Here is a 25,507-nt window from a genome sequence, read left to right as displayed (position 1 = left end):
CAGGAGGCCGAGGACAGAAAGGTCAGTGTTGAAATGAGAAGGCGAGTTAAAATGAGAAAATGCATTTCTACTCAGTCTTAAATGGCTGCCTCCCCATCCTTAAATTGTGACCCTTGATCCTAGAGTTCATGGCCATTAGTAACATTCTCCCTGCATTGAATCTATTCAGTCCTGTTAGAATTGTGCCTGTTTCCATGCTATCTCCTCTCATACGTTTAATCAATAAAAGCGTAAGTGACCTAAATTGCCTTCATTAGTCAATCGTGCCATCCCAGGAATCAGTCTGGTGAATCTTCTTTGAACACCTTCCACAGCAAGAGCATCCTTCGTCAGAATAGCTTGCTTGTAATGGGAACCTCAGAACAGGGACTGTATAAAGCTTTTACCTAAAGCCAGGGAAAGATCCAAAGCCAAAATCACTCTGCAACTGTGCAGGAAGGAACTCTCTATGTTTCTGTGTGTCACCAAAGTATTTGCTGTTCAAACATTTACAAGTACAGATTGTTCACAGGTTAAAGTATGCACTCCATGGCTCTCATATGTGCCTGTGCGTAAATGAACTAATTGAGGATTTCAAGATCACTAGGATGTACTGTGTCAATAGACTGCAAGTGCTTAGCTGTAGATCACCTATAGGTTTCTCAAAATATGCACAATTTACCCACACCCTGGCCACGAGCTAATGCCTACTGCTGGACAAGTGTGGATGTTAAGTGAAGCAAATGGCTGTGGTTCTACAGATTTGTTGAGACTTACTGGATAACTCCTGAAGAAGGATCACTTGTTCAGAGTGGCAGAGAGAAGCAGGTACTCATGGAAGTTCACCCCACAGCAAGGCATTAGTAGGGGGGATAGATCTTACACACCCAGATTTTCAATTTTAGTACATATAGAACAGTACAGCACAGGATCAGGCCCGTCAGACCATAATGTCTGTGCTGAACATGATGGTACTTAGCTAATCCCTTCTGTCTTCACATGGTTGTCATCCTTCCATTCCCTGCATATTCACTTGTCTTTCTAAAAGCCACTTAAAAAAATCACTATCGTATCTGTTTCCACCACCACCCCTGGCAGCACATTCGAGGCATTCACCACTCTGTGCAAAAAAACTTGCTCTTTGCATCTCCTTTAAACTTTCTCCCTCTGACATTATGGTTATGCCCTCCTAGTATTTTACATTTCCATACTGGGGAAAAAGATTCTGACTGTCTACCCTGTCTATGCCTCTCTTATTTTTTATAAACATCTATCCGGTCTCTCTTTAGCCTCCATACCTCCAGAATCCAAGTTCTTTGTAGCTAATACTCTCCAATCCAAGCAGCATGCTGGTAAATCTCCTCTGCATCCTTTCCATAGGCTCTACATCCTTCCTGTAAAGGAGCAACCAGAACTGCACTCGATGCTTCTTAACCAACGTTCTCTAAAGCTGCAGCATGACTTCCTAACTCAATGCACCATGGGCTGATGAATGAAAAGATACCATACGCCTACTTTACTACTTCATTCTCCTTTATTATTACACAAGTAGATAAAGATCAGGATAATCTGCTCTCTTGTTGATTGGTCACGGCCCGAGTCTTCCTCAGATGGGAATCTGTGCTCTGGCAAATGCTGAATTGAAAGTCTGAAGTCTCCTTTGCTCCCTTCCTCTTTGAAATCATCCTATTTGAAATGGTGTGAGTGCTGCAGCTTCAGATCCCAGGAATTGCATTAGGAATCAAAGGACAGCAGTATGCAGCAATGACAGATGGCAGTAAAGAGTACAGTGCTTCAAAGACATTCTAACTATTTCCCATCTGAACCTGGATTGAGTTTCAGAGTGAGCCACTAATGCTGGATATCCAAACAATTGCATCGAGAGCATATCCAGGGGCAGGAATGAATGAACTGAATTCTTGCAGATATTTTTACAAGTAGTCATTATGGATCACAGAACTTAGACCATCAAGGTCAGAGTTCAAAGGAGAAAAAAAACCCTCTGACTTGAGGTTAGTGTGGAAGGAATGTGAAATGAAGGCAACAGATGAGGTCGTCAGGGAGTTTGTTTGTGTAAAACACACCAGGCAGGATGAGAGGTTAAACTCGACAGGTCACTAACTCCGTCAAATCTATTCCTTCTACACTGTCATTCATTTACTACATCTGTTCAGAAACAGTTCTGTTTGCAATGCTTACCAATGCCTACGGAAAAATATTTCCCCATTTTCTACTTTTTAGCGCTGCGCATTATAATGCCCCTGAATAATCCCGATTATTGGGATTCATGGGGCGAGAAATTCATGCACACAAAACCAAAAACATTATGGAGATATTGAAAAATCACATGATGGCAGAGTGAAGCAATTCTCCCATTTTTCTGGTAGCTCAGCAGCAATCCTGAACGATTGATGTGAGATTTTATTGTTCTCAAATGCTGCTTATTGAGTGTTAAACTAACCCTAAAAACAATACCAACAGAAATGCAATGCTCAAAATTTTCCACTCCCTGATGGAATTTACCACTCAGCCACTTTATTCTGAAAATTACAGTCACTGTTCACTCACAAAATATCCAGCTCCTTTCAGCCAGAGGGCTCAGAAGCAATGATATTTAAAAAGGGCCAACCACACAAAACATGTATGTATAATCAGACTGCTGCACAGCACTTCAATTCACTGCACAATGCTCAGACTTTTGACCGAACCTTCCTTGTGTTTTGAAGTAAAAAACATGGACGTGTGTGTAGATCTATCATTGCTCTTCATGCATGTCACAGAACTGGAATGGACATCTCCCATGGCAATCACCGCAGAATGCAACATGTTATCTACCACGAGAAGCCACACTCTTGTCATTGCCTCTGGGAGGAACAATGACTACTCAGGCTGTGCCACTAGGAGGTAGTCAACGCTGACATCTTTAATGCCATAAAGCTTTCAATACAAGCTTGCACATGTGCCTACACTGCCCTGATAGTCAAATCACCTCCCTCTCAAGTTCCTAACCCCGGGATCTTTCCAATCTGCAGTTGCTGATGTAGTCACAAAGTATGATGATCACCACTACATTAGGGAAGTTACTGGCGCTCTCTACTCCATTAGACTACACTTGTCTTACTTAGAAACATAGAAAATAGGTGCAGGAGGAGGCCATTTGGCCCTTCGAGCCAGCACCATCATTCACTGTGATCATAGTTGATCATCAACAATCAGTAACCCGTGCCTGCCTTCTCCCCACATCCCTTGATTCCGCTAGCCCCTAGAGCTCTATCTAACCCTCTTTTAAATTCATCCAGTGAATTGGCCTCTACTGCCTTCTGTGGCAGAGAATTCCACAAATTCACAATACTTGCTCATTAGTCAAGAGACGTAGGCAGATGTGCCCTGGGCATTTGTTGCTGGTGGGCACCCAAAGGTCCAGACACTCATACCAATTGGAACTCCCATTGTTAACACTATTCATTAACAGTAGAGCTGGGATGGACTTTCAAAAGACCTTTCCAATGGTTAGCCTGATCAAAGTCCTATGCAGCCGGGACATGATTCTTAGTTTTTATTCACAATGTCCTGACCAATGAAGGCAAGCATCCCTTCTTTAAAAGAGCAGGTAAATCATGCAAGGATTATTAGTTAAGACACACCTTAAGTCCAGTGTACACCTGTGGATACCAACCTACAGGATGAATGCGGGTGAAAGCATAAGTACATAGGAGATTTCTTTTTGGGTCATTGACAAAGCTGGTCAATTATAGTTATGAAGAGAGACTGACAAGGCTAGAGTTCATCTCTTTTTAACAGCAGAGGTACAGGAGATTAGTTCAAGGTGTATGAAGTGATGAAAGGTCGAGACAGGGATGAGCACCTAAAAGAATGAGTACCTTGCCTTACAAGGCAGCAAATTGAGGGCTAGAATATTTCAGCATTATTTTTGGCCGCCTTGGACATGATGATTGAATGGACACTTTCTAAGTTGTACATTTTTAATGATCTTAATACCCTGTCCTCCCTTGATTTTGTCCTCATCCCTTGAACTATTTATTAAATCCGCTATATCCCTTTATTGCCCCTCAACTTAAGAACACCTGCCCCTACTGCTGTAACAACAGAATTGTCCCACCACTCTTGAAGTTGTGCCACCACATAGGAATGTTGCTCCGGAAGATCCCTTTCCCCACTAGCTTTCTAACAGCTTAAGAATGCCTCCTCATCACATTCACCTCTTCCCTATGATTGTCTCCTGCAGGATACTGGAGCTTCCATTCGTAATGGGACTATTGAGCTCTCTGGATCCCCTTACCCAGATCAGCTGAGATTGTCTTCATTTCCTCCTCCAGATTCCCCTCTCCTTTTGCAGACTCAACCTGTAGGTTGTTTACTGTGGGAACTTGCTGAGTTACCACCAGCCCTCTGCTCACTCCCTGCAGCAGCAGCAGCGCAGTCGAGGTCTGAGCCTGTCGATGATCCCAGCCCATTCCTTCTCTCCCGAGATGCTGCCTGACCCACTGAGTTACTCCAGCATTTCATGTCTACCTTCGATTTAAACTAGCATTTGCAGTTTTTTGTCCTACCCAGCTCCCTTGAGACAGCTTTGACAGGGCTTCCTCCCCTCCAACCATCAGTCAGTTAGAACTCTGAATCAGGTTTTATTTAACTTCCAGGAATAAATGTTTTGAAACCAGAAAAATGTACTTTGTGATCGCACTTCTCATTTAGCAGGAGGTCATTTAACAAGGCCACCTTTTGACATGAGGTCCTTTGGATCTTATTCTGCTGCTGAATGTTGCACAATTCAAACAGAACTGTAATCCACTCAAAGTTCATTGTGCAACAAGTGACACTACTGCCTAAGCCAAAAATAACATTAATTATTGATTGCAAAGTCTTCTACTGTAATTTCCATGCATAACTAATCTCTGATAATAGGGCCCTCAGAAGATCATAAGAATTAGGAGCAAGAAAAGATGATCCAGTTCATCGAACATGTTCTATCATTCTCTATGCATCCCTGGGACAATGTACGACTCCGCTACATGGCCTCTTAGTCCTTAAGATTATCTCATCCCACCTCTCGCCCCCAAAAAACCCAGAGCTGTCTTACCCCTCTTGTTCTGCCAAATTAATTGCTACTCTATAAATACCCCACCAACCCGGTTTCTTTTCTTATCGGCATTTTTTAAATTGTAGATTTCAGCAAATTTCCTACTATCGGCCAATAGGTCAGAAGGTTCCTATTTTCTTTTGTTCTCTGTTTTAAATTATATAATAGCAAGATTTCCCTTGCAAATGAGCACATTTTTGGAATATTCCCAAGTGCGAGATTTCATTGTGCTTAGTGAAAATTCTATGTGTAAAACTAGGCAAGGCAATTATGCGAAGAGTTACCTTATCCAAGGCAGCTTCGTGCAGCACCTCCTGAATGGCCAATAGCTTGATCCTGCAACAGATATAACAACATGTGATATTAATCACATCACCAGGGATCACATCAACATTAAGCCCTCAGCAAGTAATCATTCATAGAATGACCCTAAATGGAGTAGGGCGATTTTGGTAGCATTTGAACCTCCTCCTTACCAACCTCATCTACACTCATCTTTCCTCAATTTTCTAAAGGGTTACCACAACTTCTTGTCACTGGTAATCAATCCCAGGAGACTTAATGTGGGGTACGAGAGGAATGTAAAGAGGCTTTCAGACTGATTGGAGAGGTTGAGGGACTGAGCAAACAGATGACAGATTCAGAATAGTTACTGTAGATACTTTGGTAGGAAAAACAAAAAGGCAGAATATTATTTAAATAGTGATAGATTGGAAAATGTTAACGTACAAAAAAGATACGAAGCAAACATGGTGCATCATGGCGAGAGGAGGGTGCATCAAGCAGTTAAAAAGCCAATGGAATATTGACTGTCATTGTAAGAGGATCAAAAATGTTGTTTTGGAATTATACATATGTTTGGTGAGACTATTCTTGGAGTTTTGGTCTTGTAGTTTTGGTTATGTAGTTTTGGTCTTCTCACCTAATAATATAGGTAATTACCATAGAGAGCATGCAGCAAAGTTTCGCCAGACAGATTCTTGGCATGGTAGCAGTGTCACTTGAGGGGATGGATCAACTGGGCATGTATTAGGATGAGTTTATAAGGGCAAGAGGCACTGGGCTAAATAGACTGAAAGCAAGGATTCTGTTCCCTCTGCCTGTGGGTTCCGGAATGAGGATCACAGTCTCAGCACACCGTGTGATATGTTTGGATAAGGAGACATTTCTTCACTTATTGGGTGGTAAAGCTGCAAACTCTATCACAGAAGGCTGTCACTCAATATATTTAAAAAGACGTAGATAGTTTTATGGACACAAAAGTTATCAAGGTTTATGAGGAGCGAGTGGCAACAGGCAACATGGTAGCAGGAGAGAGATTATGCCATGACCATATGAAATGGCAAAAATAACCTACTGTGTTATATTCTAAACTTAATGTATGCTTTGGGTCCCATCCCTTACATGGTTATATATGTCTAAACTGCAGGTACTACGAATCTGGACAGAGAAAGTATGAGTGACAAGACGCCCACATTATATTTACTTATCTATCTCTGACCATTTCTTGCCATTACACATTCAAGGACATTCCTTTAGAAAGGAGATAAGGGGGAATTTATTTAATGAGAGAGTGGTTAATTTGTGAAATTCATTGCCACAGAAGGCTGTGGAGGCCGTCAATTGATATTTTTAAGGTGGAGATTGATAGATTCCTGATTAGTACGGATGTCAGGGGTTATGGGGAGGAAGGAGAAAGGGGTTAAGATGGAAAAATAGATCAGCCATATGCAAGAAGGAACTGCAGATGCTGCTTTAAACCGAAGATACACACAAAAAGCTGGAGTAACTCAGCGGGATAGGCAGCATCTCTGGAGAGAAGGAATGGATGATGTTTCAGGTCGAGACCCTTCTTCAGACATCATTGAGTGGCGGAGTAGTCTTGATGGGCCAAATGGCCTAATTCTGCTCCTACAACTTATGAACACATATTCTTGGCATGTGGATGTTGCTAAAAAGACTGGTACTTGTTGTGTTGGCCTAGTAGGTCAGCTTCCTTTCTGAACAAAATGATGAAGGAAGGAATACAAAGCACTACAATGTAGGGCACCCCGGGATTTTGACTAAGCAATGACATTGGAACAGCGATATATATCTATATTTTTCCAATAGGTTCACTAAAATTAGTGATAACAGGGAAACCAGCCTTGATTTGCAATTTGCATCTTGCTAAGTAAATAGCTGCACACCTTGAGTACAGGAAACAAACTGTAGCACCTTAGCTGCTTTATTGAAACAGTCATTCAATAAATATTGATTTCAAACCTGGTTTAAAAAGAACTGCTCAGAGGCTATTATCACCCAGATAATGCTGCTTGATCACAACGGCAGATTTGTTCCCAATCATTTAGAGAAGTTAGGAGATAAAACCAACACCATTAAGTCCCTTTTCTGTAAAGGAAGGATTGAGATTGTTTATAGTTGATTTAATCTAAACACTCACTCTCTTCACCGTTAATGTATCATGGCTTCAGTGTACATTCTAAGAATATACCATCGCTACCTATTTTTCAGTGCTTTGTCAACAGTCACACGGCTTCAGCTACCCAGGTTTGATTCTGTCCCTTGCTTCTTTTTGTGTAGAGTTTGCATGGTCTCCATATGACCATACGTGTTTTCCCCCAGATACTCCAGTTTCCTCCTGCAACCCAGATGCATGCCGATGGGTTAATTATCTGCTGTAAATTTTCCCTTAAAGTTAATAAGGGGTGAATCAAAGAATGCAAAAAGTTGCAGGAGCGGATGAGAAAAAATGAGGGGTATTGGAATTGATGAGTTTATTCTGTAAGGAGCGGACACCTCCTGAACCTGCAACCTTGACTAGCAGAATGGACAAGACTACCAGACACACCATCAATTATGTTTCACTTTACAGAACAATATCCTGTCCTTTCACTTTCACTGTCACTGGGTTGAAATGCTTCAGCACCCTAGATTACAGCCATCTCAAACTCAGCTGGAGATGGGCAAATAAACGCCTACATTTGCAGGGATAAAGGAATAACCTATTACTAAAAAAATAAAATTGCTTGAGGTATGGTTAAAGTGTATTGTTGGGGTTTAGTAGTTGTCAGAGTTAGAGGTTTACAGCATGGAAACAAGCCCTTCAGCCCAATTCGTCCAAGCTGACCAAGTTGCCAAACCAAGCTCCATGGCCATATCCCTCCAAACTTTTCTTCTCCAAGTATCTTTTCAATGCCATTATTGTATCACCTCTACCACTTCCTCTGGTAGCTTGTTCCATGTAGACACCATCTTCTGCATGAGAAACCTGCTCCTCAGCTCCTTTTTTAATATCTCCCCTCTCACCATCATTCTATACCCTCTAAAACTATTTCTCTAGAACTAGAGAGTATAGATTTATTGTGAGAGGGGAAAGACGCCCTGACTCTGGGCAGAAGACTGTGTCTGTTCACCTTATATATACCCTTTAGGATTTTATTATGCAACTCTGTAAGGTTTTCTCTCAGCCTCATATGTTCCAGTAAAAAAGACCCAGTAGCATCTCCATGGAGCCATAGAGCACGGAAACAGGCTCATCAGTCCAACTGCCCATGCCAGTCAAGATGCCCCTTCCAGAGTAATCCCACCAACCTACACTTAGCCCATTTACTTCTCAACCTTCCCTATCCATGTATTTGTCCAAATGTCTTTTAAGTATTGTCCCTGCCCCAACTACCTCCTCTGATACCCACCACTCTGTGAAAAAAGTTGCTTCTCAGAAACCTATTAAAATTTTACCCTCTCATCTTAAACATATGTCCTTTGGTTCTCGATTCGCCTACTCTGAGTAAAAGACTGTGCCTTCACCCTATCTATTCCCTTCAGGATCTTATACACCTCTAAGATCACTCTTCATCCTCCTGTGCTCCAAAGTATACAGTCCTCACCTGCCCAACCTATCCCTTTTTCTCAGGCCCTCAAATCCTGGTAACATCCTGGCAAATCCTCTACACATTCTTTCCAGTGTAACAGCATCCTTCCTATAGCAAAGTGACCAAAACTGAACACAATACCCCTAATGCAACCTCGCCAATGTCTTGTCAGCAATGCAACATGACATCCCAACGTCTACACTCAATATCCTGACTGATGAAGGCCAATGTACCACAAGCCTTCTTGACCAACCTATCTATTGTGATGCCACTTTCACAGAACTATGTATCTGCACTCCTAAATCCCTCTGCTCTACAACACTTTCCAGGGCCCTGCCATTCACTGTGTTGGTCCTGCCCTGGTTTGACTTCACAAAGTGCAGCACATCACACTTATCTGCATTAAACTCCATCAACCATTCCTCAGCCCACTTGACCAACTGATCAAGATCCCACTGTAAATATTGATAGCCATCTTCTCTATCCAAGATATTACCCAATTTAGTGTCTTCTGCAAACTTACTAATCATGCCTTCTATTTTCTCATCAAAATCATTGATAAACCACAAACAGCAATGGGCCCAGCACCGATCCCAGAGGCACACTGCAAGTCACAGCCTCCATTGAAAAACCACCTTCCATCATCACTGTCTGCTTCTTTCCATGAAGCCAATTGTCACCTCGCACTCTGCAACCCATACAATCTAACATCCCATAGCGGCCTACCACTTAAAACAGTATCAAGTGCCTTGCTGAAGTCCATAGAGACAATCATCTCCAGCTTTACCCTCAGCCTTTTTGATTACTTCTTCAAAAAAACTCTGATTTGTAAGGCAGGATCTCCCACAGACAAAACGCCGTCTACCCCTAATCAGCCGTATCTATCCAAATGCACATAGATCTTATACCTCAGAATATCCTCCAGTAACTTGCCTACTGCAGATGTTAGGCTCATTGATCTCTAGTTCTCAGGCATTTCCTTGCAGGCCTTCTTAAATAGAGGCACAACATTAGCCACCTTCCAGTCTTTCAGACTCATCTGTGACTAACGATGATTCATACATCTCATCCAGGGTGCCTGCAATTTCTTCTTCTGCTTCCCACAGCATCGTCAAATATATCTGATTGGGCCCAGGAGATTGATCTACTTTCATATGCCTTGGGACATTCAGTGACCCACTGTAATGGAGACTGTCTTCAAGTCTTCTGGCTCCACACACGCGTCTATTAATTATACAAATATCTGTCAGTGTCCTGCAATTTCTTTTTAGTTTTCCACAATGTCCTCAGCTACACTTGATCAGGTTCCAGTGATTTATCTACCTTTATGCATTTAAAGGCCTCCAGCACCTTTTTTTTCCCCTCGAGATTCTTCAATTAGCTTCCCCAAGTTCACTCACACCCATGCTTTCTCCAGGGTAAAAGCAGATGAGGAATATTCATTTTACACCTCGGCCATCTGTTGAGCCTCCAAATATATTCACCCTCTGATCTTTAATACGCCCATTCTCTCCCTGGTTTCTCGTTTGTCCTTAACTTACTTATAAACTCATTGGACTCTCCTTTACCTTGTCTGCTAGAGCTATCCCATGTCCCCTTTTTGTCTTCTGAAGTTCCCTCTAAAATGCATTCCTACTTGATTCCAGCTGCCTACACCTGACAAGTCTCCTTTTTCCTGACCAGAGCCTCACTTTCTCTTGTTATTCAGGGTTTTGCTTTACAGAAGACATTTTGGAGTATTTCTCATGATTCTCATTTCTCATGCATAAATAATTTGCACTTGAGAAGAGAAATATAACTTCAAGAGTTATGGGTGATGATTTATACTCTATACAGAGGAGTGTAACAAAATGAAGGAAGACATGAATACATCTGCATAATTGAAAGCCCAGTTCAGAATTAAACTGCGGTGTAGACAAGTGTGAGGTAATACACTTTGGCGAAGGCTTATGTGGAACATAAACACAGGTGTGGACCTACGGTACTGAATGCGCTTTTTCTGTGCTTTAATACACGATAGACTTTGTGGAACTGCTTTCTGTATACCGGACTCATAAGAATTGATTTGAGATAGGATAATTAATTTTTTGGGCTTATGACCAAACACTCCTCACGGCACTTGTCAGTTAAGTTTGGCAGAAGAAGTCTGCAAACCATAAATATTTGAGTTGTCTGTTTTTAGTGAATTGTTGCATTAAAGAGGAAACTAAAAGGGTTCAATGGATGTACAGATGGAGAGAAGCATAAAACACCGCCATGAGCTTTATGGGCTTCAGAGAGCATGATGCAAGTTCAGTGATTGAGTGAAGTGATTACAAACCCCTGCTCGAGTAGGGTCATGCAGATGACCTCCCTCACTCCAGGATTGTTGACCTTGTCCAAGTTGAGGTGCTGCAGGTTCCATGTGGCGACACGAATGACCCTCCTGCCGTCGAGGCAGTCGGTGAAGGCTGCATCTAGAGCGACCAGTGAGGGGGTGCGAGGCCGAATCCCAGCTTTCAGGCTCAGGTCCTGCAGGCTGCAGAAAGGTAGAGCGCCGGCCCACTGCACGGAGGAGGTGGCCTTCGGCAGGGCGGCGCTGAGCCGGGAGCTGATGGGCGTCAGGGAGAAGGCGTCGTCACCGGTCACCCGCAGCAGGTCGTCGGCGCGCCGGTAGGGCCGGTGGAGGACGATGCGGTGAGCCAGGTCCTCGGACACCCCCAACAAGGTGATGAGCTGCTTCTCCGAGGCCAGGTTGATGTTCAGTGTGGCGCAGGAGAGCAGATCGTAGCTGGGGAGGTTCTCCACGGAGCGGGAGAGCCCTCGGTGGCCCACACCAACGTCGGGCCTCCCCTGCTGAGGCTTGGTAACCCCCACATAGATCTCGGGCCTCATCTGCTGCAGGCCTGCAAGTCCCACACCGACCCCGGGCCTCGCTTGCATCGTCTCGATGGCCCCCACGCTGACCTCAGGCCTCATCTGCTGCAGGCCTGCGTCCCCCACACCGACTTCAGGCCTCGCCTGCAGCGTCTCAGCGGCCCCCACGCAGACCTCAGACCTCATCTGCTGCAGCCTGGTGGCCCCCACCCCGGTCACCAGAGCCACGTCCTCGATCTTGCGGAAGCCCCCGATCTTATCCCGGTGCAGCACGATGTTGTGAGCCAGCAATCGGTTGATGCCCGGCAGGGTCATCAGCTCCTCCTCGGTCGCCGTGTTGATGTTGACCTGGCTGCCTACACGGCTGGCCGGCCGCTCCTTCAGTCGCTTCCTCCCCTTCGGATGCCGGGCCCCCGGGTCGCGCTGAGGCCGGTGACAGCTCAAAGGGTAGCCCATTGTTTAACCTTCCTGAGAAAATTCAAGTACATAGTAATTAGGACTTTCATCTTGCCATCTAAAGCTGCCCTTTATAGTCAATTCATTACCACGGGTCAAGAAGGCTGATGAAGGTTAATTTATCTGAAACCTTAGTTCCATTTGTCTCTTTACATATGTTGCCTGGGCTGCTGATCATTCCTGCCATTTTATGTTCTTTATAAAAAAAACGTTTAAGCACCAACAGTGTGTTGTTTCACATGAAAGATCAATGTTAAAGGCATTGGAGTAGTCTTGTTCCAATTTAGCCAGGCAATAAAATTGGGAATAACACAAAGACAGTGATTGTTAATGAGCTATTTTATATTGTACTTCATTTTCTCATTCCTACTCAATTAGTCTCATGGAGGGGGTGTATATTGCCTTGGTGGTAACATATTTTGGGGTGACATCGTGGTGCTGCCTCACAGCGCCAGAGACCTGGGTTCGATCCTGACCTTGGGTGCTGTCTGTGTGGAGTTTGCATGTTCTCCCAATGACTGCTTGGGTTTTCTCCAGGTGCTCTGTTTTCCTCCCACAACCCCAAAACGTGTGGCCCTGTAGATTGATATGAGAAAGTGGGATAACGTAGAACTAGTGTGATCAATGGTCAGTGTGGACTCTGGGCCGAAGGGCCTGCATCTCTAAACTAAACAAAACCACCGAGTATGACACTTGAATGTGTGGGCATGAGATTGTCTGAAGAATATTTAGGGCAGCACAGTGGTGCAGCGGTAGAGTTGCTGCCTTGTAGCGCCAGAGATCCAGGTTCAATCGTGACTACGGGTTAACTACATTCCAAAGATGTACAGGTTTGTAGGTTAATTGGCTTCTGTAAATATTCCACAGTGTGTAGGATAATGCTAGTGTATTTGGTGATTGCTGGCCGGCACGGACTTGGTGGGATAAAGGGCACATTTCCGTAATAAACCTCTAAAGTCTAACGTAAAGTCTAAAGATGAAGGCCATTTGGCCCACTGAGTCTATGCTATTTCTTAGAGCAATCCCATTCCTCCACTTTTTTCCCTCTATTCTATCACACATATGTTTGTTCCCGCATCGATTCTCTCATTGCCACACACAAATTGGGGAGGGGAGGGGGGGTTGTTCAGCAACCAATTAACCTACATAGGCCAACGTCAGCATGGCTTTGTGAAGGGGAGTTTTTGGTTGACAAATTTGCTGAAATTCTTTGAAGTAGTAAATAGCAGGACAGACAGAGAGCCAGTAGATGTTGTTACGTAGATTTTCCAAAAGCCTTTGATAAGGTCCCATACGTGAGGCTGCTAAGGAAGATGTGAACCCACGGTATCAAAAGGCAGATACTAGCATGGATAGCAGGTTGGCTGGATGGCAGAAGACAAAGAGTGGCAATAAAGGCGGCTTTTTCTGGTTGGCTGCCAGTGACTAATGGAGTTTCGCAGGGAACGGTACTGGGGCCGCTGCTCTTTACGTATATTAATGATTTGGACGAGGGGTTTGAAGTCTTTGTGCCCACATTTGCGGATGATACGAAATTAGGTGGAAGGGCAGGTAGTGTAGAGAAAGCAGGGACTCTGCAAAAGGGCTTGCACAGGTTGGGAGAGTGAGTAGAGAAATGGCAGATAGAATATAGTGTAGCAAAATGTGATTAGTCATGCATTTTGGTAGCAGGAATAAAGGCATAGACTATTTTCTAAATGGGGAGAGAATCCAGAAATCAGATGTGCAAAGGGACTTGAGTGCTGGTGCAGGATTCCCAAATAGTTGATCTGCAAGTCGAATCGGTAGTAATGAAAGCAAACTCAATGCTCGCATTTATTTCAAGAGGGCTTGTACACAAAAAACCAGGGATGTAATGCTGAGGCTCTATAAGGCGCTGGTAAGGCTGCATTTGGAATATTGTGAACAATTTTGGGCACTATATCTGAGGAAGGTTGTGCTGGCTCTGGAGAGAATCCAGGGGAGGGTTAAAAGAATGATCCCAGGAATAAGTAGATTAACCCATGATGAGCATCTGTTGGCACAGGCCTGTACTCGCTGAAGTTTAGAAGAACGAAGGTGGACCTCATTGAAACATACAGAATAGTGAAAGGGTTGGATAGAGTGGATGTGGGTAGGATGTTTCTGCTAGTGGGACAGTCTAGGACTAGAGGTCATAGCCTCAGAATGAAAGGAGGGTCTTTTAGGAAAGAGACGAGGAGAAATTTCTTTAGTCAGAGGGTGGTGAATCTGTGGAATTCTTTGCCACAGGAGGCTGTAGCGGCCAAGTCAGTGGATATTTTTAAGGCAAAGATAGATAGACTTTTGATTAGTACAGGTGTCAGGGGTTATGGGGACAAGGCAGGAGAATAGGGTTAGGAGGGAGAGATAGATCAGCCATGATTGAATGGCAGAGTAGACTTGATGGGCTGAATGGCCTAATTCTACTCCTATCACTTATGGCCTTATGACATATCTTTAGGATGTGGAGGAAATCCATACAGTCACATGGAGCACGTGTAAACTCCACACAGGCAGCACTGGAGGTCGAGATCAAACCTGGATTACTGGAGCTTTGAGGAAGCTTAATACCCGTTGCATCTTTGTGGCACAGGTAGTGCGTACAAGATACGATAGGGAATTAATTGATCTTGTCTCAGATCATTATTCCCAACAGATTGTGTAGTTTCCCATCCATCTCATGGATTTAACATGTTCTTACAAAATACACATTAGGAGCAGGAGTAGGCCATTTGGTGCTGGTAGTCGGTTTTTGTATTCAATTACATCATGGCTGATTTGATTGTAACCTCAAATTTGTATTCCCACCTATCCTCCCTTGCTTAACAAGAATCTATCTATCTCTGCCTTAAAAACAACAGAAACATTTCTTCCACTTCCCTTTGAGGAAGAAAGTTCCAAACACTCACTGCATTCAGGGAGAGAGAAAAATCACATCACCTGTCTTAAATGGGCAACAATTTATTTTTAAAATAATGACCTTTAGTTCTGGATTTTTCCAAAAGAAAACATCTGTTTCACATGCAACTTCTCTGGACACCTTAAAAAAAATGACAATTTTGAAATAAGTTGATTAACATCAGTAATGATACCTTAAACAGAGAAATGTTTCTTAAGACATTTACCATACTTAAAATACAGAAGAGGTACTAAGTGAGAGCTGGAATTTAAACAGTTGACTGCTCAGACACACCCTCAATTCAAGTGAACTGTGTTGTTAGTGCCAAAATCTTCTTTACAAGTTTATCATATCATCATATCATATATCTACAGCCGGAAACAGGCCTTTTCGGCCCTCCAAGTCCGTGCCGCCCAGTGATCCCCGTACATTAACACTATCCTACACCCACTAGGGACAATTTTTACATTTACCCAGCCAATTAACCTACATACCTGTACGTCTTTGGAGTGTGGGAGGAAACCGAAGATCTCGGAGAAAACCCACGCAGGTCACGGGGAGAACGTACAAACTCCTTACAGTGCAGCACCCGTAGTCAGGATCGAACCTGTGTCTCCGGCGCTGCATTCGCTGTAAAGCAGCAACTCTACCGCTGCGCTACCGTGCCGCCAAGTTTAAGCCAAGCCATCATCCTTTGTTCTATTGCCCCAATTGATTATTTAGCTGATACCTTATAGCTGATAATCTTCAGGTTTCTACTAAAGGTCCCACCATTCAATAGCAATTAGGGAAATATGTACCTTCTCATAAGTTTCTCTTTAAAAAAAAATCAGAATCATACACTAAAATTATCCTATTCAAAAAAAGTTGACATCCAATGCCATGGTAGAATATCTCAGGAACTTCCTTCTCATTCAACTGTGATGTAATTTTCTTAGATTCAAACCACAACAAAACTTTTACTTATGGAGCTCCTTTAACACAACCAAATGTCCCAAGCACTACACAAGAGCACTAGCGAACAAAATTTGATATTGAGCCATATAATTTGGTATTAGTGCAGATGATCAAAGGTTGGTTGTAAGTAATGGCTTAAAGAAAGAATTAAAGGAGAGGTGGAATGATTTAACAAGGGAATCCCAGAGTTTAGAACAGAGATAGCTGAAGATGCAGTAGTGGAGTTATAACATTTTGTAAAGACCTAGAATCCAGAATTGGAGTAGCAGCAATTTTCTGGAGGATTGTATGATGAAAGTTTTTAATGGATTGCGGGAGGGAGTAATCCTCTGACGACAAAAAATGATAAGAGAAATGGTTGAGCTGAGCCATCTGTTGCTGGCCGCGATTTGTTCCGGCCTTTTATCGCCTTCAGTTTCCCCCACCTCTACCTTCAATCTGAAGAAGGGTTCCGACCCAAAATGTCACCTCTTCTTTGTCACCAGAGATGCTGCTCAACCTGCTGAGTTACTCTAGCATGTTTGAGTCTATCTTTGGTGGAAACCAGCATCTGCGGTTCCTTCCTACACGGAGCTGCGATTAGACTTAGTTGCAAAGACTGAATCGGTCAGTCTTGGTTCTGATGCTTTTCTCTTTTGTTTAACATAGATACTGCTTACCTGCCAAGTGCTTCCAGCATTTTCAGTTTTTATTTCAGATTTCAAACCTCTGAAGGTTTTTGAATTTTCTATCTTAGTAATGATGTGGATATGTATCAGAAGTTCATCTCATGTTCAAATATGACACCCAATTTATGAGCAGCCTGATTCGGGTTTGGACAATTACCAGAGGGGGAGACCGATTCAATGGCCAGAGAACAGAATTTGTGATAGGGAATAAAGACAATGGGATTATTTTGTCCAATATTTAATTGGTACTTTTAAAAGTTGTACGAGTTGTTTCTTAAGAGCTTTTTGTGCAGAGCGGATCGAAAACAGCTCATCAGATTCAGACATGACTCAGTCATTCTCTCAGATCCTACAGAAGTGTTCAGATTGATTAGCAGGGAGGTAGTGCACTCAGCCTACTGAATTCACCACTACAAAAAAAAACACATCTTATGATCCCATGAACCCTATGATCTTCCCGTGTCACAACACCAAACCACTTCCCAACTTATTTTGCAGCACAATCTTTACTCTCTGCAATAGAGCAAACACAAGGACCAAAGTCCTATGTGCAGTCTTCTCACAGACATATTCAGCTTGTGCTTGGCAGAGATTAATGTTATGTGAGGTCTTGTACAGAATTGGCCCGACATTGGTATGCAGCACTGCTTTAATGCTCCTTTTATGGTATGATATAATTTCAAAGTCAGTGCCTTCAGAATTTGTCTATATTTTCTTGCATTTTTTACACTTGGGACGATTTACAGCAATTAAGAAATGATGTATAATATTATAAAGGAAGAGTGGAAGTCAAGTCAAAAGCGGTTAGGGATCTCTAATTACAAAAAAGATGAACAGTGTTCTTGTAGCTCTCCGAGTGCATCTATTAATTACATTCCTGAAACCAGCAGGTCAATAATCTAAATGTCAATGTATTTTTTGGATCTGTGGCTTTCATTCTGTTAATTACTTTGTCACATTTAGGATTGGTTAACAATTCTTCAGGACCTTCATCCCTGACTGCCTTGCACAACAGTCATTAGATTACAAATGAACTCTACGAAATAGGGTTGTAGGATATTGATCTAGCAAGCATATGTAATTTTCCCCAAAGGACCCCCCTTTTATAGAAACATAGAAAATAGGTGCAGGAGTAGGCCATTCAGCCCTCCGAGCCAACACCGCCATTCAATGTGATTATGGCTGATCATCCAAAATCAGTAACCAGTTCCTGCTTTCTCTCCATATCCCTTGATTCCGTTAGCCCTAAGAGCTATATCTAACTCTCTCTTGAAAACAGCCAGTGAATTGGCCTCCACTGCCTTCTATGGCAGAGAATTCCACAGATTCACAACTCTCTGGGTGAAAAAGTTTTTCCTCATCTCAGTCCTCAATGGCCTACCCTTTATTCTTACACTGTGACCCTAGTTCTGGACTCTCCCAACATTGGGAACATTTTTCCTGCGTCTAGCCTGTCCAATCCCTTAAGAATTTTATATGTTTCTATAAGATCCCCTGTCATCCTAAATTCCAGTGAATATGAGCCCAGTCGATTCATTCTTTCATCATATGTCAATCCCATCATCCCCAGAATTAACCTGGTGAACCTATGCTGCACTCTCTCAATAGCAAGAATGTCCTTCTTCAAATTATGAGACCAAAACTGCACACAATACTTCAGGTGTGGTCTCACCAGGGCCCTGTATGACTGCAGAAGGACCTCTTTGCTATACTCAAATCCTCTCGCTGTGAACGATATGGAGCTACCTTTATTGACCCAATTATAAGGAAAGGCACCCCCCCCCCCCCCCCTCTCCCAAGTGTCATGAAAGTGTAGGTCAAGATGTAGCTAGTTGGGTTAACTCTAGCCTATTCCCATAATACGTCTTAAGAAAACTATAATTTTCAGATAGTGGTGAGGCTGGGCTGGTAGTGAGTCAAACAGTCACTATAGCTGCATTTATGCTGCAGTTATGTGGTGGTCAGTCTGGATTGATAATGGTTTTTTTTTAAACAGCAAGTTGGACCACCAATTAGCTACTGAGGTATGAAAAGGGTGAACCTCAAAATAAAGCAAGTGACTGGAGAGAAACCATGGAAATCTCTCTCGTGCTTCTGCAGATGCACCATCTCCAGTGGGTTAACAAATTCTTTGCACCTATGCAAATTACTGCAGATGCCAGAAGTGCAAGGTAAGAATGTCACTGCTGTTCCTCTCTCCACAGATATTACTCAAAGCTCATAACCTAGGTGCACCCTGCACTTACAGTGATCCAAAAGCAAAAAGGGTGCAATGGATTGGGAAGAAGCTATTAGAGGCAGTCCTTTTATTTATACTCATGGCACTTGCTACAGTAAAAAGTAACCAGCTGGACTGAGAAATAGATTCAAAGATGTGGTCAAAGCCTCTTTGAAAAGATAATGCATCTCCACTGCCGCCTGAGAGTTTCTGGCGCATGACCAAAAGGAGAATGAGTGTTCAGGATGACATTGTGAACCTTGAGAGCACATATCAGGGGCACAGAGAAGCCTCTTGTAAGCAGCAGGTGGTGCGCACCTCTTCACAAATCTCAAGTATACAAGTTGCAAACAAATATAGGACAAAGCCCATCTCCAAACCTGTGGAACTTGGAGTCAGCACTCACCTCTGCAACTGGATCCTCGACTTCCTTTTTAAAAAAAATTTTTTTAAATTTTTTTAAATTTTTGAAAAGCATATGTACAAATAGAAATAAAAGACACATTTGTTACAGAGTTCTTACATAGCTTCAATTTTTAAATTTTTAAAGAGAGAAAATAAAAAATAAAGAAGAAAGGAAAAAACTATAAACTATTGGGAAGAGAGAATGAGGATTAAAAAAAAGATATAACGATAAAAATTAAAGGGAGTAGATCCGGGAGACAATAACCACAGTTGTACATCCAACCCTTAACTCAAGTTTCAACTTTTAATTTTAAATTTTTATTTTAGTCCTGTGCCAAACCCATTTACTTTTCTAAAAATTCAATAGAGACCATATTTTAAAAAAATAACTCAGGTTTGTCAATTAAGGCAAATCTTATTTTTTCCAAATGCAGGGTCTCTGTCATTTCCGTAGTCCACATTTTAATTCTGGGGGTTATTGGTTTTTTCCAAAATTTAAGTATTAATTTTTTCGCAGTTATTAGACTGTAATCAAGAAAATGTACCTGACTTGTTGTAAAGTTTGTAGTATGTTCTGATAATCCTAATATAATTAATTTTGGATCCATATCCAATTGCTTGTTGATAACTTTAGAAACTATTTTTAAAATCTCCAACCAGAAGTTTTGCATTTTTATACAAGTTACGAAAATATGAGTTAAATTAGCTTCTTGAAATTGACATTTATCACAAATAGGAGAGATACTAGGAAAAATCCTATTTAATTTTGTCTTCGAATAATGTAATCTATGTATTATTTTAAATTGTATTAAGGAATGTCTAGTATTTAATGAACATTGGTGTATATGTTGTAAACTTTCATCCCATATATCTTGCATTATGAGTTGATTCAATTCGTCCTCCCATGCTCGTCTATAAGATTCTGATGACAGAATGTCAGTGTCTAGGAGAGTATTATAAATAAAGGATATTAATTTATTTGAATTATAATGTCGATTCAGGCATACATCAAGTGTTTCTGGACCTCTAAACTTATATTCTTGCATGTGTAATTTTACATAGTCTCTAAGTTGTAAATATCTAAAATAATTATTAACATGTAATCCATACTTCTGCTGTAAATCCTGAAAAGAAAGAAAAGTTCCCTTATGATAAAGATCTCCCACCCTTTTAATTCCATAACTTTTCCATTGAGCAAATCCTCTATCTAAGACAAACGGTTTAAAAGAAGGGTTAGTCGCAATAGGAAGGAAAACAGATAATTTACTCAATTTTAAAGTAAGATTTAATTGTTTCCAGGTACGGATAACACTGTGTATAATGGGATTACCTCCATATGTTTTTTTATTTAAATTTATTGGAGCTAAGAGGATCACACCAATATCAAATGGTAAACAATCCTCTTTCTCCATCTTTAACCAATCCGGTTGTTGATCAGAATCATCCAACCAGCAGGTTATATTTTTAATATTAACCGCCCAATAATAAAATAAGAAGTTAGGTAAGGCAATTCCTCCATTAGTTTTAGACTTACATAGATGTCTTTTATTTATTCTATGAGTCTTGTAGTCCCAAATAAAATTAGTAACAATTGAATCAATATTTTAAAAAAACTTTTTTGGAAGATAGATCTGAATTGCTTGAAATAAGTATAGTAGCTGTGGGAGAAAGATCATCTTTATAGCATTACTATGACCAACTAATGATATAGGAAGTGTTTTCCAAAATTGGATATTTCTGTGTAATTTAGTGAGTAAAGGAGGAAAATTTAATTTAAATAAAGAAGTATATTTCCTAGTCACGTAAATTCCAAGATATTCAAAGTTTTCATAGGCAATTTTAAAAGGAAATTGTTGAAGTATGGCCGGATTATGCTCCATTATTGGCATAATTTCACTTTTGTACCAGTTAATTCTATAACCTGAAAATGAACCAAATTGAGTTATGAGATTTAATAAATTCGGAATGCTAATTTCTGGCTTTGTAATGTATATTAATACATCATCCGCATATAAAGAAATTTTATTGGTTGTATGTTTAGTGTTATAGCCGTGAATATCTGAATTTGATCTAATACTCTCAGCAAGTGGTTCTATAATAAGGGTAAATAGAAGCGGGGATAGTGGACATCCTTGTCTACAACCCCTAGATAAATGAAATTTGGATGACAGCATTTGATTAGTTAATATTCTAGCTGTTGGGGATGTATATAAAAGTTTCACCCATGAACAAAAATTTTCACCTAATTGAAATTTTTCCATCACTGAGAAAAGATAGGGCCATTCTACTTGATCAAATGCTTTTTCAGCATCTAGCGAGATGATTGCTAAATCTTCGTTTAATAGTCTATTTGAATATATTATATTGAACAAGCGTCTCAAATTGAAAAATGAATATCGTTTGGCTATAAAGCCTGATTGATCGGGGTGTATCAATTTATCTATAACTAGACTTAATCTATGAGCTAAGATTTTCGCTAATATCTTCTGATCAGTATTTAAAAGAGCTATCGCTCTATACGAACCAGGGTCTTCAGAATCCTTATCTTTTTTAGGAATGAGGATTATTGTTGATTCAGTCAGAGTTTGCGGTAATCTCTGTTGTTTAAAGGCGTGACTATATACAGTTTGCAAACGTGGAGAGATCAAATCACTACATTTTTTATAAAATTCATTATTTAAGCTATCAGGGCCAGGAGTCTTCCCATTTTTCATGGATTTAATGGTCTCAACGTCTTTCATAGTTATTTCTGCGCCCAGTGAATTTCTATCACTCACATTCAAACCAGGAAGGTTACATTCCTGCAAAAAGTTTTGCATCTGCGCAGAGCTATCTGTTATTTTTGATGAATATAATGACTGATAAAATTGCAAAAATCTCTGATTAATATCCTTAGGTAAAAGATAATGCATCTCCACTGCCGCCTGAGAGTTTCTGGCGCATGACCAAAAGGAGAATGAGTGTTCAGGATGGCATTGTGAACCTTGAGAGCACATATCAGGGGCACAGAGAAGCCTCTTGTAAGCAGCAGGTGGTGCGCACCTCTTCACAAATCTCAAGTATACAAGTTGCAAACAAATATAGGACAAAGCTCATCTCCAAACCTGTGGAACTTGGAGTCAGCACTCACCTCTGCAACTGGATCCTCGACTTCCTGACCAACAGACCACCATCAGTGAGGATATGTGATAATCTACGATAATCCCCAACACTGGTGCCCCTTGAGAATGTGCTCTTACCACCTGACTTTACTCCTTATACACCCACGACTGCACAAATACAAATACAACTCAATTTGCAAATTCGCAGATGACCGTGAGCCGGATATCAAATAATGACAAGACGGAATACGGGGAGGAGATTGAGAACTTGGAGTCAGCATGCGCTGAAATAGAGCTTCAAGCTCCTAGGAGTAAATATCACCAGTGACTTGTCCTGGACCACCCATATCGAAGCAACAGCCAAGAAAGCACACCAATGCTTCTACTTCCTTAGAAGGCATTAGACGAAGTTTGGCATGTCCCCAACAACTCTGACTAATTTCTACAGATAAACCATAAAAGCATTTTATCACGATGCATCACAGCAAGGTTTGGGAACAGCTCCATCCAAGACTGTAGGAAATTCCAGTGAATTGTGGATGCAGCCCAGACCATCAGGCAAATTAACCTCCTTTCCATTAACTCCATCTACACTTCACGTTTTCTCAGCAAGGCCACTAGCATCAAGGATGAGTCTCACTCTGGACATTCCCTCTTCTCCCCTCTCCCATCAGGCAAGAGGTACAGAAGTGTGAAAATGCATGCCTTCAGATTCAGGGACAGTTTCTTCCCAACTGTTATCAGGCAACTGAGCCATCCTACCTACAACTAGAGAAAGGTCGTGACCTACCATCTACCCCATTGAGAACCCTCAGATTATCTTTATTCGGAGTTTACTCGATTTTATCTTGCACTTAACGTCATTCCCTTTATCCTGCATCTGCACTGGAAGCCTCGATTGTAATTATGTATAACCTTTCCGCTAACTGAATAGCACACAACAAAAATGCTTTTCACTGTACCCCAGTACACATGACAATGAATTAAACTAAACTAAAAAATGTATGGTACAAACGCACATTAAAGTAGTGCCACATACGAGACTCACTCACCTCTGTTTATGGCACCATGTGACAATACCTGTTGGTCACCTGAAACATCTGTGGAACAGTCTGCGATCTCCACATTGGCTTCAGTCATCTTAGAAGTTACAAACGAGTGGAAGCTACTATTGCTTGATCTAAGGGACTGCCTTGGAAGATTAGTGTTAGTGCCCTGCTGTACAGTTAAAGGCTCCATAATACAGTGCTGACTGAGACTTGCACTTAATTGAACAATGTCAAAATAGAAGAGAAGAGTCACAGTTCAGCTGTATTTTCAGTGCATAAAATCTCCCGGAATGTCCCTGCCAGTCCCCACCTTTGTTTATAATGGGAGCAGGTGGCACCACACCTCCAGGAAATTTAGAGACATTGGCCACTTATTCACAGTATAGAAAAGGGTGGAAATATCAGGTAGTCTTAGAGAAAATAGAAGTGAAGTCTGTTGAGGTTACACATTCCTTCCCTTGGATCTTGGTTCCTGCATCCTCTCTGTGCCAGGAAGTGACAATGGCAGACTGTGATTTCATTGCTAAACACTTTGGCTGGAATGTTAAAAAAAAAGACAAATTCAGCCAAAGTAAACATTCATTCACACCCTCACTGCTAATATTAAATTAAATAATACCAGTCATCTCTGCCAAGACCAGAGTAGAAAGCTGGGACAATAACAGTTTGTCAACACTCTTCAGAACAGATTATGGTCTAGTTCTAATCCTTCATCTACTATCGGGGTTGCTTTTCGCTCTTAAAAGAATACCATTTTGCATTTTAAGGCTGATTTCCATATCCTTCAACATGCACAACATTGTGCCAGACACCCGCCAGTTCTGAACTGTCAGATCTGGTATATTTGAAGGAAGGCGAGGGGTGGCGATACGGTTCTGGATGAAGTGGGTCCTGATGATTGATTCAAACCGAAAGATAACCCGACAGAAGACTGAAAAGAGAAATTTAAAGTGTTGTACTCCATAACTTAATCGAGAGTTGAAGCCATTTCTCGACTGTATTATCCCGAGCCGCACTAGTTTTCATATATACTAGGTTACAAAAAACATTTGAATGTAATTAATGTAAAAGTTACCTGTATCGTCTTGATAAAAAACTGCAGTTTCTAAACCTCTTGAGCACAATGATCTGGTGGCAACCTTTTGCAGGAAGAATCTATATTGTGCGCGCACGCTGACACGTTTGTATAAATACTTTGTTGCGGGTTGACGGACCAGATATCAATCCTGAATAACTTTGAGCGTATCACTGTTGAGGATAGGCTCACGCAGAGAGGTACCGTCCGCCTTGGGTCAAATAGCATCAGAGAGAGGCGTGGCATACAGATCACCAACTTGACGTTTAACTTTTGTGGACTGCCCATTAAAGCTACACCTCTCTTGGGTTGCATTTTTTCCCCCCAGTCCTAATTTTCTGATCGTATGAAGCATGCTTTTCAAAAATTCAAAAAGCAAAAACCCTGCAGTGGCAAAACATTTAAATATACACAAAAAAAACACTGGATTTTTTTCAGGAGAATCAGGCAGCAACCGCTGAGGGAAATAAGACAGATAATATTTCCGGGCGTTAACTATCATTAGGATTGATCATCAACCTGAAGCATTAGCAAAAATCGGTCTGTTGGAGGAACTCAGTGGGTCAGGCAATATCTGTGACAGTCGACGTTCTGGTCTTCCAGTACTGCCTGATCCGTTGAATGTTTCCAGTATTTCTTGTTTGTTTTGCGCCAATTTCGTGAGGTGGATTTTATGTCGACCGTGGGTGTGCGGTGGTTTATGGGTTGATTCAGATTCCATCTGGAGTACTGATTGCATCTTACGATACCTCAGAAATAATACATTAGACTGGGTGGGGCGGGGAGGGGTAGTGAGATTCATCAAATCTACACCACAGCTTTGTGCGTAGAATTGTATTTACTTGAGTTTGCTATGCTGGGAAGCAAC

The 25,507-nt window shown here is 41.6% G+C and overlaps 1 protein-coding gene across 3 annotated transcripts in view; it reads right to left on the bottom strand.

Moving 5' to 3' along the window:
- LOC144594812 (endonuclease/exonuclease/phosphatase family domain-containing protein 1-like) overlaps positions 1 to 24,799 on the bottom strand; it is a 38,552-nt gene extending 13,753 nt beyond the window's left edge. The window contains exons 1-4 of one of the 3 annotated variants that reach the window (XM_078401690.1): positions 24,640 to 24,799; positions 15,248 to 15,307; positions 11,276 to 12,279; positions 5,365 to 5,416 (exon numbers count right to left, since the gene is read on the bottom strand). In XM_078401690.1, the coding sequence (XP_078257816.1) occupies positions 5,365 to 5,416; positions 11,276 to 12,267 (1,044 nt within the window). In that variant the 5' untranslated portion in view covers positions 12,268 to 12,279; positions 15,248 to 15,307; positions 24,640 to 24,799. The remainder of the gene's footprint in view (positions 1 to 5,364; positions 5,417 to 11,275; positions 12,280 to 15,247; positions 15,308 to 24,639) is intronic. The other 2 variants (XM_078401689.1, XM_078401692.1) reach the window with 2 other exon arrangements.
- Between the last annotated feature and the right edge of the window lie 708 nt (positions 24,800 to 25,507).

Source organism: Rhinoraja longicauda, chromosome 6 (genome assembly GCF_053455715.1).
Source record: "Rhinoraja longicauda isolate Sanriku21f chromosome 6, sRhiLon1.1, whole genome shotgun sequence".
Taxonomy (NCBI): domain Eukaryota; kingdom Metazoa; phylum Chordata; class Chondrichthyes; order Rajiformes; family Arhynchobatidae; genus Rhinoraja; species Rhinoraja longicauda.
This window is presented reverse-complemented; position numbering and strand designations above follow the sequence as displayed.